This window comes from Neodiprion lecontei, chromosome 4 (assembly GCF_021901455.1).
Source record: "Neodiprion lecontei isolate iyNeoLeco1 chromosome 4, iyNeoLeco1.1, whole genome shotgun sequence".
NCBI lineage: Eukaryota > Metazoa > Arthropoda > Insecta > Hymenoptera > Diprionidae > Neodiprion > Neodiprion lecontei.
In genome coordinates, this window is record NC_060263.1 from 25,778,038 (window position 1) to 25,791,103 (window position 13,066).

The following is a 13,066-nucleotide window of genomic DNA, read 5'->3' on the forward strand; positions in this document are numbered from 1 at the left end:
CGCAGTTCGGTAAATCCCTCATAACTTCCGCAATTATTTGAATTTCAATGTAAGATTTACACAGAACATTCTCAACACTACCGGCTTTCCGAAGATTGAAAACAAACCGATTTTCAAAAACACCTACTTCAAAGTAGCTGTTTAATTGTGTGTTTCCTTGCTGTTTGTACAGGTAAATCGAATGTGATTAAGTGAGGGGGCGGTTGACACGTTCAGATTTCTTCTTGAAGTTATAACCGGTGATTTTTGAGAAAAGGCTAGTATATAAACGAAAGAATTACAACCGAACAGAAATTTTTAAAAGTATCAGGATCAAGTTAATTTAGTTTTTACATTATGACGATATCCCTAATTGATCCGCTATTTCCCTTCAATGCAGCGTATTTTTGCAATTAATAACGCGAGGGTACAGACAAAGTGCTGAATAGTATATTGTGTTACAATTGCGGAAAGTGAGCGATTTACGAGAAATATGAAGTTTGCGACGTAAGCTGAAAAGGCGAGTGCTGCGTTCACACAAATTCCAGTGCGAAGTTGACAGCACGAGACTAATGTAAATGCAATATGAGCCAAGACGAGCGCTGCAATTACATGAGTTAACAAGCGACTTTAATATTCGGATACTTATTTCATTACCATAGCACGCTGCACAATGTTTTTATTTCTTGCAGAAAATATGCGTCAAAGAGTTGGCTGTTCCATGTGTTTTGATCCGAGTATTATTACGCGAGGACTATTCGTCATATTTTTAATATCCATTACTGTTCTAAAAAGTATATTTCAGTCGACCTGAAATCGCAAGAATCAAATGTTTTGTCTGGTAAGAAGCAAGCTCATTTTTTACAAAAAGTTGACGAAAATCGAATCAAAATAAACATTCAAAGTATAACGAATAGCCGCTCCATAATGATACTCGGTTGAGAATTCAGATATAGCTCGTTGTTTGACGGATAGTATCTAAAAGAAAATAAAACGGGGCATTTATGACAGATTTTATTTTTTATTTTATTGTGTAAAACCGGAAATATCTGTCCAATTTGATAAAACAATTGGAGATACATGTATAGTCTTTTTTCGAAAATATGGGATTCAGAAAAAGAAATGTGTATTCACTTTTATCAATATCTTTTTTTTTTCCAGAGTTGTGTTAATATTGATTTCAAAAGTTCAATCGGTACGTTTTAAAAATTCGTAATTCGCTAACGAATTAAAGTGAAAACTTGAAAAAATCGTAAACTCTCCTTGGTAAGCAGGTTGAATGAAAAAAAAAATAGCAAAATAACAAATTTAATGATTCTAAGTTGTCGAATTTTAAACATAATACTCTATTCAGTCAACGGTGAAATTGAGCTCTATGAGTATCGAAAAGCACTGAATGGTAGCAAACTGACCTCTGAATCTCATCTGCATCCCATATGAGTATACGTGCAGTGTATATTTATTTAAAAATTCGGAATTATTGATGTGTTTTTGAAATTTCAACTCCATGGCCATGATCATACTGACGCGTAATTTAATTATATACACCATAGCGCACATTGAAATCAATTCTTATGGATTGCTATTTATTTTTCTATTAATTACAGACGAAGTATTAGATGATACATACCGATATAACGGGTATCGTATTTTTCCGGTAGAGACAGTCCTAAATATAGAAGCCTGAAATCAACTTATCATATGAGGTAAATTTCATATCTGCTTTTGTCTAGTATCACGTAAAACCGCAGCACATTTAAAAAATTAGGCTGACTTAGATAGAAATCTTGACTTGATTTGGATATCAGAGGATACACGGGTGAAGAACACGAATCGTTTTAATGAGAAAATGCTTACCGTAGGGTAAATTTATTTTTAAGTTTATACACAACGCACTACAGGAAATCACATTTCTTCAAAAACTATGTTAAATTTGAAATAATTGAAAATATAGCATGTAGAAATAAACTATGAATAATATTACCACAAGTACTTAACCGACGGTGTCTATAAGTTACAAAAATTAAATCATTAATCTTTAGCTTTGATCCATAATATTAGTTTCGCTCATGGTACTTCCTGTACAGTCCTTTTGTATCACCTCAAATAGTGGTTGCAGTTCTGCATTTGCCTTTATCTGAGCCACAAATTCGCTCAGAGAGGGATTCTTTTCTGAAATCGTGAAATATGAAATATATTATCCCTGTGATGGTTACGTCCAAAACTTTTGTGGCAGTACATATAATTGCATTAAATCTTTGTGATCCTAAATTTTCATTGGGTAAATTTAAAAGAACTTTTTGAAGTTGAATGTTTCAGGAGAGTCCTGAATGTGGAAAAATTTTTTTTATGCATCTCCATTACTAATATTATTCAATCATTCTATAGGAAACTTTACAATGTGTCAAGAAATTTAGTTGAACAGTTTATTGGTAAAACACAAAATGGTAGAAGTACTAAGAAAAATGAAGTTTATATCGTGCGTACACACGGGAAAATGGCTTCTGAAATGGTGAACGGCCGCGAAACAGGCTCAATCTTCGTAAATATAACCAATATAACAGAACCCAACAATAAAAAATTCAAGTATTTTACATTATCTTTACAAAGATTGAGCCTGTTTCGCAACCGGCCGGTGGTAGTGCTGCGCGCTGATTCGGCATTGCCAACATAACTGACCTGATGACAAAGTTAACCGTCTCAGAATCAATTTCCCCGTGTATACGTATTTTCATTGTTATTAATATCATCTTTATAAATAAATATTGGTTACTCACAATTTTATCCATCATCAAAACCCAGGGATACTCATCTTTAACTTCTACAGTCAAAATAACTACTTACCAGCATCGGGTATTGTGTACAGCGCAGCAACTGCTCTCAATGCAGATCGCTTCAATTCGTCCTGTTTTTCGTACTCCTGCTTCACAGAGTTAGCTTTCACCTTCATCGTGCAGGTACTTTTCAAGGGTTCAACTAATCTTTCTAGCCCTGTAATGGTAAAGAATAAAAAGGTTAGCTTTTTTTAGTTGGATCAAAAAGATATCAAAATTGCAAAATAATTAGAATTTTGCCCTCGTATCGTCAATGTATAATTTTTAGACCTGCCCACAAATTTTAACTACACAGTGACTGCGAAATAGTGTGTTGTGCCACAAGTACGAAAAGTAGGTGATTTCCGATGAGTGTGAAATTTGCAGCATGAGCCACACGAGTACTAGTGTGAATGCAGGACAATGCGAATGCTATAATTACATTAGTAAAATATTACTCAGCCGCAAGTGTGACACATGCTACTTTCCTCAATACCTGTGAAGGAAAGTTTCATTTGAGAAGCAACGAAGGTGACACTGACAGCGCATAAGTTTGTGATTAGGTAATTTACACTTAATGATACAAAGTGTAAAATTGAATTGTGTGAACTGTTCAACTGTGCGCACGCGTAAACGTTGTTTAACCGCATTGTTCAAATTGCGGTATTTTATGCACGCTTCGCAGGCTTTAAAAATCAAACTTTCCGAGCAAGAGTTGGACAAAATTTGTTACTTACTCTGTAAGACAGCAGTGGGGCACAGCTGAGCGAGCCGTGCAGTCATGAGATACGTCAGCATCTTGATGTCATAGTGATCTCTCAGACCATTTTCAACGTGATTCAAGAATTCAAAGACGTCAAGTCGATCTAGACACGAATCGAGCAGTGTGTACATGCATTCAAATGCTGCCTTCCGCAAATCTAAGCCGTCATCTACAGTGTGCTTGAAAGGCCCCATCTCAACTTGTCTTATCAACTCTTTCTGAATTGAATAGAAAAGCATTATTGGATAGTTAATATCTCTAAATATTGGATTAATGATCATAGATCAAAAAGGATATGCCTAACTGATACAATCGAGTTCCTGATCAAGAATGGAAGCATCTTAGAATAACAAATATATTGAAAAACGAACAGCTACGAGTAGCCTCAGACAAAATATTATTCCATGTAAAATTAAACCTGCTAAGAGATTTTTGCACATGTGTATACCATGTTTAGGTCTGTTCACCAAAATAAACGTTGGTTGGTTTTTCTAGTTTCAAGTTAAATATTATAGGATGTGAATATGAACGAAAATTGACAATAAGAGTCTCAGTCAACTTATTGTTTTGTTATTTACAAGACGCATGAAATTTGGACTTTTGTCTAAAATAATATTTCACCATGTATTTTGAACTGAATGGAATTAAGCACTTCTGCGCTACAGAAAGCTTACGTAGATTTTCGGTAAATACCTCATTTTAATGAAATGAAGAAAATTAAAAAAAAATGGATGTCAAAAATTTCATAAAAAGCCGCAAACTTTTTTGAAAGGATATCCAGATTTTAAGTTACAGTGTTCTGAAAAATAGATGATTTATTGAAGTCCAATTTTTAACAAACTGATCGGTTGATTTGACATAGAATGTCGTGAAATATTCTTCGCGCGATTTTCGTTGAAATATACTAGAGGTCCATGTGCAACTTTGACGATAAATATCTCAAAAATCGCAAAAATAGGATAAGCGAAGCTGAAATATATGTCAATTCATTTGTATGCAAAATCCATAAGCGAAATTTGACCTCAATTCGTGGCAACTTCTGTGCTCTTTCACTGCATGTGTTGCAGCATGACATAAAATCATTAATCAACCACGACTTGAATAATGCTATTCTGTATGCGAATTTCTATCGTATATAATATTGCATGCCAGTTTTTCAATCAAATACTTAAAATTTTCTCTGCTTGTAACAAATTTGTTAAACTCAAACTAGTTTGCCTTGTCTTGTTATGAATATTTAAAAAAATAAAAGTAATTTAATACTGTTTCGAAATACAACATCTGTTCTTACTTTGATTTTTGTTTCAGCGTAAAGCTGGGGCAGTACCATTTCAAGAAGATCACGAATCAGACTAGGCTTGTTGTGAGCTGCAGAATTGAAAGCTACGAGAGCTACTCTTCGAACATTCAAGTCTGGATCTTCCAACGCAACCAAGAAATGTCCCATGCATTGCTTCAGCATCGGGTCGATCTGCTGAGGCTGTTGGATAACAAAAATTATAGTAGCGTAATACGGTATTTATAGTCCTAATACGTACCTGATCCGAAATGGTAAATTTAACAGCAGTGACTGTCGTAGTACGCATTAGAGCTGATAACGATTTCAAAGATTCCTGTAATCTCGGTAACAAAGTGGCAGGGTCAATAAGAGTGAGTTTTCCAAGACATTCGGCTACCACATTGCGAGTTCCTTCCTCTGTACACTCGCAATGCCTATAGAGCAGCAACCAGATCGATGGCACAAAATTTTGGAGGTGAGATACACCAGACGGGCTCGCAGACTGACTTGTGATGATCTGTAATTATGCAGAAAAAGAAATTAGTTTAAGTATCGTTATATTATAATATGAAATAAACGATGATGAATTTTTAAATATGGATTTAAGCTATGTACCTCTTTCAAGGAGTGCAACAGGAGATACTGACGCTTGGGTTGCGCCTCAATCTCTTGGAGGATAAACGGAAGATATTCTGGAAGATTCCCGATAGCTATGTTGCCTAATGTGTAACTAGCAGCTGATTTGACTTCTTCAGAATGCGATGAGAATGAATTCAGTATTACGTGCTTGAGCGAATTGATTCTGCTCAGGTCTCTATAAAAGTATTATTCAACAATGCCCACGTTATTGATAGTTTGACCTTATTGTAACCAGAGAATCTGTTTTCACAAATGCCTTTTCAGATACTTAAGCGTGCTGTTAATGAATCTAGAAGAAGTGATGTTTCTTCCAGGACCGTTCATTGAATGCAAGTCTAACACATTTTAAACGTGACTGAAATATGAGTGTTAGAAAACAAAATCAAAAAATGAAAGGACTTTGTTTCATCTTAATATAAACTTGAAAATAGGATGTGATTTTGATCTTTAAAATTATTCTTTTATACCACACGAATTGAGGGAGTAGCGCATTGAATGTGAGTTAGTCAAAGCACTTCACATCTACTTTAGGTAAACTTTAAATTAATTTAAACATACACATGTCTGCCTATTTCTCCAATGACCAGCAATGCAAAGATGTGTTGCGAGTCACTGTGTGGATTTTGAACATCTTTTAAAAATTGTTCAACAACTCCTTGAGCCTCCTGATGCCATGTGATGGTCAGGGCTGCGGCACACTTTGCCAGAGAATGATATGCTTGCTTGTGCAGCACTGAAGTCTGAGGTTGGCTAACCAGCGCTATGAGCATTGACAAAAGTTCTCTGTAGCCTAAACCCGGGATACGTGCCTGAACCAGAGCTTGGAAGAATTCCAACAAGGAATTTAACGCCGCACCTGTATTGATCCATAATATTTATTTATAAGTGATGCCCTGTGAGACACGTCAAACCAATTTTACCTTGGAGAAGCGGAGATTTAACCAATCCAAGTATTTCTGGAAGTATATTATCTGACACCCTTGTCAGAGCAACAGGATGCAGCTTAGCAATGGAAGTTAGGAGAGTAAGTGTCAATTGCGCTATGTGCAGATCAGCTTCGTTTAGCAAGGGAGGCAATTCAGCTGTAACCTGGTGAGAGATAGTGAAAATTAGTTGTTGCAATATTTGATTGCTATTTCCAACCTTACTTAAAATGACAATGAAAGACAAGTTCAACTATAGCAATTAATTGGAGATTTCGACTTGCCTTGTCCAGGAGGTCCGTATGCATGGCGGCGCTATAATTACGTACTAAGGTATCCAGAAGAGATAAGGAGCACAACTTTAGTGCTCGCTGGTTTTTCCTCAAAAATGAACCAAGAATTGGGATTGCTTCCTCCTATTACACCAATAAGTAAACTGAACTTTAAAAGGGGGTATATCTATTGGAGTAGAAGGCTAGTAAAATTATTGAGATAGATTCGGAAATGTATTATTTGAAAGTACACAACTCGATTCCAAAAATGTACCCACTTTTTCACCCATTTACTCATATAGTTCAGCAATTTTTTGTATAGTGTAATAACTAGTACAATATCTTCATTGAAATTACCATCACAAATTACATCTGAGATAGAATTAACTTACATTTTCGCCTTAACAAATTTACTACATTTTTTTACACATAAATTTAAATTGAGTGATTCACGTTTTGCTCGAACTATGTATTATTGATCTTTCACAGAAGTCAATTGAATGGAACTACAAAATGGAGTGATAAAACTATTTAAAAGAGACAAAAAACTTACAATAATTGGTTTCAGGTCTACTCTCAGTGGTGATGCAGCAACACAAGTTAGTGCTTTGACTGTTGTAAGACGTGTAATCTCATTGCGCAGTCTATCGAGAAAAATGGGCAAGCACACAGGCAATTCATGATGAAGAAAATCGCCGAGGTGTGCTACAATTTGCCCCATACATGCTATGGCGCGCTCTTTCACTTCTTGGTCTATATCTGATGTTTTAAGTCGAATCAGTGTAGAGAGATATAACTCATGAGAAATTGCTGCAAACTCAGGATTGCATGGCTTACCTTTAAAACGGAAACAAGACAATTGAGTAGAACTCATAATAAAACAAAATGAATTAAAGATGTTTTTACTTGCTTTTCTAGTCAAATACGAACAAAATCACGTGCTGTAAAGTGATTATCTTTGGTAGTAAAACCCGTAATTGAGATTCAAGACTTACCATGGGGCCTGATGACCTGCACCAATTGCTGCAATACCAGCAAAGCTTCAGCTGTAATTTTGTAGAAAGAGTCGCTTACAGCTGCTATTATAGGTGGTGCCAAAACTGCCATGTGAGTATGAAAAACTTCAGCGTGGTGAGTTACCAGCAGAGTATGAATAAATGCTAAAGTGTCAATTTTCATGTTTGACGAAGAATTTTTATCGCCAAGAGAGTATTGTATACCAGGAATAAGTGCAGGGATATGATTCGTCAGAGCGCCTGGCAAGACCAGTACAAGTTCTTTGAGTAAGGAAAAACAATCTTGTCGAGTTTTAATGCTTTTCTCTTTCATCTGTCGGTGAACCGCTTTAACTATCAGTGGCACCTGCTGTTGAAGCAGTGAAAGCGGCCCTTCTTCCTCTTCCATAGAATCAGGATCAAGTGCTAAACCCGTTGTTGGCTTTGTTTGCTTCAATAATGCAATGTACGCATGAAAGATGTCAGACTTGACATTTTCTTCTCGCTCTGAAATACAGATCTGAACTTTACCTTCACATTGGATGCAGCACTGAATTATTCGGAATCAAGTATAATATTAACATGATACATTTGCTTGATTAAACAGCAATTGCGTTACTCCGGAACATTATGTTGACTGAAAATTAGTTAATATGGCAAACTCTTGTGAGAGCGATGTGCATTAACAGAATGTTCAGTGTCAATGCCACATTACATTCCCTGAAATTTCCTGATTTTCCAGGAAAAAATATTGATTTTATCCTAGAGCTCATTTTAACTATCCTTACCAAGGAAACTTACTTTTCTCACATAAATTCATTGAATTATACGCATAATATTTTTGTATTAAGTTGAAATAGTCAAGACTTTATATTTCAACGAACATTTGGCATTTTTACATGAAGATAATTCATGGTATATATTTATTTTCATGAAATAAAAGCATACGTAGCATTAAAGAGTGTGAACTAGTTTTGTACTTGATTATTGAAAAAATTTTACATTTTTCGTCAAATTAACACAAGCGCAAGTTCTAATTATAACATACGTACTTCTTTGTACGTCTTTGCTTTATACAGATGTAGTACATGATGGCTAGAATATTTGCTTTGGAGCAGTATCAATGAAAAAAATCAGTAAAATTCTGCTAACTAAGCCATTAAAACCCTGACATTTCTATCATTTTACCAGATTGTCTTAAATTCCTGGACATTTCCCGACTCTAGACACTTTGACGTTTGATGGGTGAAAAAAGGTGCAAAGCAGAAGCGAAATATATTCAGTTAAGACGTATTATGAACAAAGTCAACGCACCCTTGAATCTGGTGATAAGTGCTGGGGAAACAACTTTGTATAATTCAGGGAGCAATTCACGCCTGGTCGAAACAACAGCCTCAAGACACTTTGCTGCCGCTCTGCGTACTTTCCAGCTCATATCATCATCATCTGAGTACTCATCTTCTCCGTCTTCTTCACCATCCTCCTCAGTTTCCATAACTACCCAATCTCCATCCGATTGTTCACTCAGATCATCATCATAATTATAATTTGGATCATATGTTATATAAGACAAACAAATCTCGATGATCTGAAATTGGTTTTCAAGTTTTAACAAATCTGAGTTAACCACTTTGCAGTCATTTGATTAATTACAGTGTTTATAGACATGACAATGAATGTTTTATGGCATATTGAAAGTGATGAAAAATTAGCTGAAACTAAAATGAATATCTCTTCCTTTTCACAATAAAAAGGATTATTTTTCCCTAACCCGTTCAGTAAAATATTTATGATATCGGGATATTTGGTATATATAAAACGAAAGTTACACTTCTTTCATTGCCATTGCCATTTTGAAATCGTATTCATCTTAATTCTGTCCTGCTACTAGTCGTTAAATTCATCAAAAGCTGTTGAAGCATGAAAAATTCGACAGTAAATGAGTAAGGAATAGTGTTAATGCCCTGTGGATGCCAGAATTTTCTGAATATTTCATCCAATGAAGTTCCATGACTATTTCCTCGTTTATCGCCTCATGGATAAAGATAATTGACAAAAAATGAATTGTATTTGATTATTTCGCCTATCGTATTTGAACTACGATAGATCATGAGATTCAAAAATTCTTGAACACAGGGTCAGTTACTTCAACAAAATATTCTCTGTGCACATATATCGATGGTCATTGGTGATATCAAATATAAAAAAGACCTATAATACCTTGTTTATGTGTGGAGTAATCTCGTTTGGACAGCGATATACAAAAGATTCGAATGCTTGGAGACAGTACTCTCTTAGTTCATCGTCATCCTCGTTACTGTACTGTACAATGAATGGCATCACTCTTTCGATTTGTTCTCCAAATCTGTGGCCTGCTTGACGGCTGTAACGATGCGAATACGTTGAAACATGGAAATTGCGTTATACATTAAATCTTTACCGAAAGGCACAGTAAAAAAATGTATACTTTAGAATAGTGAAAATGTACTAACCAGATCGAGGCAATGCATTGTATGTAAGTTCGAATAACATTCTTAACTTTTTGAGACGTGAGTCCATCCAAAAGATGGTCCAAAAGTTTGTTATACAAATGATTGTTGCTCGATGTGACGAGGTGACTGAGAGCTACAATAGTGCGCTTTCTTACAGCCTGTCGTGGAGAAGACAGCTGTGGTAACAGAGCTGCTAAAATTGTCGGATGAAAAGTTAGCAGGAGAGCTCCGAATCGAGATAACAAGTCTGCAAGGATGTCAAGAGCCTCGAGTTGTACAGGTACATCTTCTTGCTAGAATAAAGTTTGGAGTATTAAGCGGAACATATTTCAAAGAGACAATATTTCTGTACTTGGATTAGTCAAATCACTAATCCAATAATATTTTCACTACTATTTACCTTTTCAATAGCATTACTAAGGCGACCTGTGATCCTCTTGCAAACATTAGCTGCGAGTGCATTTGATCCTAACGGCAGCTCCGAAATAACGGTTTTTAAACCTATACTCGATATATCCCTGAGTTGTTCTTTATCAGATAACATATTGGCACAGAGAGCGTCGACAATTGTCTCCACTTGATATTCCTTCACTTTGTTGACCAAAGGACCCAAACTGAAAGTAAAGAAAATGTAAATTTCTACAAGATTTCTATTATTATTACGATCTACAGTTTTGACTTGATTTAATTTCAGTATCGCTTTATTTTCTCATTCAAACGTCTTCATGCCAAATTTCTATCAAATTGTGTCGGAATTAAACTATTGTAATTAAAATATCAATTTCGGTTGTTTCGTTATCTTATTAGTTGGTTGTGAATTATAATAATTTTATGTGAATTGAGATCGATTGAGTGGAATGGATTTTTATTCAGTCCATGACTGATATTATCAAAGACATACCATTTAACGGCAAGATTTTGCACTTCTCCATTTTTATCCTCCAACAATCTGAGAAGCATTTTGACAACTTTTCGTTCTGATTCATCATCAAGTTTTATACTATCTTTTTGTAATTCAGTCATTAGATCGTTCGTTGCCATAAATCTAAAATCCTTGTCGCTGGATGTCATCTAAAACAAAAATTAATATAGACCTATATATCTCACAATAGGAAGCATCAATATCAATTGACCCGATATCGAAACGACCCATGACTTGACATATTACAATGTCACTCGTGTATAGTATAAAGAATCAAAACAATTCTAGATAAATAAATTTAATTATGTAAAATGCCTTATCAGGTATGAGACCCCTAAATGGATAATGTAAGAAAGTCATTCGGATTTTCAACAGTGAACAGACAATTAATTTGAGTTATATACATATCTTGTCTTGTGCACTAATAGAGTCAAAGAAATAAATTGTAAAATTCATTATGGATTACACAATATTTTAACTGGTTAAAGTTTACTGTTTTCATAAAGAACATTTTCCACCACAGCTTTCCCAGACTAATGTTTTAAGAGTATGACTAGAATCTTTAGCCTATAATGATCGATGATTGAGGTTTAATAAAGATAGTATGCTGGTATAAACTGTAATAGCCCAAGTAAAATATCGAGTTTCTGACAAATCCCCTGTTTTTACAATTCAGTGTGTGTACTTGATGTTCGAATTAAGTTCAAGTAGCAGCTATTCTTACGGCAAGGTTCGCAAGTGACCATTTGTTCGATTTCAGAGCCTAAAATGAAGATAAAATACCTTCAACCATACAACCAGTGGTTATTTGTGAATCTTCCTGTATTAATAACAACTATTCGAAGTCAGCTTAAAAATGAAGTGTGAAAGTCGACCAATAACCTTAAGTAGATTGAGAGAGTTCGTTGCGTCTTATCCAATGATGATATTTATTCATTAAAGAAATAGTTGAAATTTAATTCTGAAACGATTGAGTATTATAACGATATTTTTCAAAATTATTGACTCATAAGGTATTGGTCCTCTTTGTTTTGGAAAACTTGACGTACAGAGAATTAGAATAACATGTTTAAACAGGAAGTTTGATGTATATTATCTACGTAATGTAATAATTTATTAATGATAAAAGACGCAACTGATTTCACGAATTGCTCTGATAGCCTGGAAATAATAAATTCCAATGACTATAGCAAATGAATTAATAGGTTAAGTAACGAGAGTTTTATCTCCATTGCATGACAAGTTGATTTGGTTACTGGCGAATTATTGCATAAATTGTAACAAAAGTAGTTTATTATTTGTAGAAGTATATTCATGTATCACCTTTTCCAGCAAATTTGCTATTTGATACGAAACGCTAGCCATGGTAATGGGTAAAAATGTCCACAGCCGGCCGAATTATTGTTTATATCGCGGCACGGTACCGATAATGAAATGCAAGTATTGAAATAGTCAACTCGTGTGTTAAACCGTGCCGTCAAGACACAAGATTTATATTACTCTTAACTTTCCGTGGTGAGTCAAAAATCACCATAAAAAATATTTCTATTGAGATACCACGGTAAGCAACATTTCCACCCTCTGTACGAAGTACTGTGAAGTGCCGAAACGTGACGGTTAATACCGCGGACGTAGGAAATGTTAATACTGAATACGTGTTCTAAAGCTCATCAGGCAGAACGTTGTAGTAAATAGACGGCCAGCTCGGAAGTGATTTTTTTTATGAGGCAACAAAGGGTTTGACCACAGACTTAATTTTGATTGTGAATCCGAATGTAGCTGACGCAACAGTCAGGGTTTGTAAGCTGCCCGCCGCAGAGTGAAGTTTACGAACACTCTAGTCGGTGGACCGCCGGACCAAATAGACATTACGAATGCACCCTAAATCATAGGAAAAGTCTGCATTGAATGCAATTTCTCTAATTTTCTAGCCTTTCCATGGCTGAACCGCAAAGTATTGTTCGCTCATTGCGTTGCATCCACAGATCT

At 35.2% G+C, this 13,066-nt stretch overlaps 2 protein-coding genes across 3 annotated transcripts in view; one reads left to right on the top strand and one right to left on the bottom strand.

The window, feature by feature from the left end:
• LOC107222477 (DDB1- and CUL4-associated factor 7) overlaps window positions 1–5,000 on the top strand; it is a 45,999-nt gene extending 40,999 nt beyond the window's left edge. Inside the window, exon 6 of one of the 2 annotated variants that reach the window (XR_006904228.1) lies at window positions 4,864–5,000. The gene's annotated coding sequence lies outside the window, so the exon portion shown is untranslated. The remainder of the gene's footprint in view (window positions 1–4,863) is intronic. The other variant, XM_046739265.1, reaches the window with a different exon arrangement.
• LOC107222469 (cullin-associated NEDD8-dissociated protein 1) lies at window positions 1,821–12,740 on the bottom strand. Its single transcript, XM_015661849.2, has 17 exons — window positions 12,401–12,740; window positions 11,057–11,226; window positions 10,556–10,769; window positions 10,156–10,448; window positions 9,884–10,046; window positions 8,978–9,251; window positions 7,664–8,170; window positions 7,222–7,505; window positions 6,681–6,812; window positions 6,394–6,562; window positions 6,032–6,329; window positions 5,450–5,648; window positions 5,094–5,351; window positions 4,847–5,035; window positions 3,530–3,773; window positions 2,824–2,970; window positions 1,821–2,151 (listed from the first exon to the last, which is right to left on the bottom strand). The coding sequence occupies exons 1-17, from the start codon at window positions 12,440–12,442 to the stop codon at window positions 2,018–2,020; spliced, it is 3,717 nt and encodes a 1,238-aa protein (XP_015517335.1). The 5' UTR covers window positions 12,443–12,740; the 3' UTR covers window positions 1,821–2,017.
• Between the last annotated feature and the right edge of the window lie 326 nt (window positions 12,741–13,066).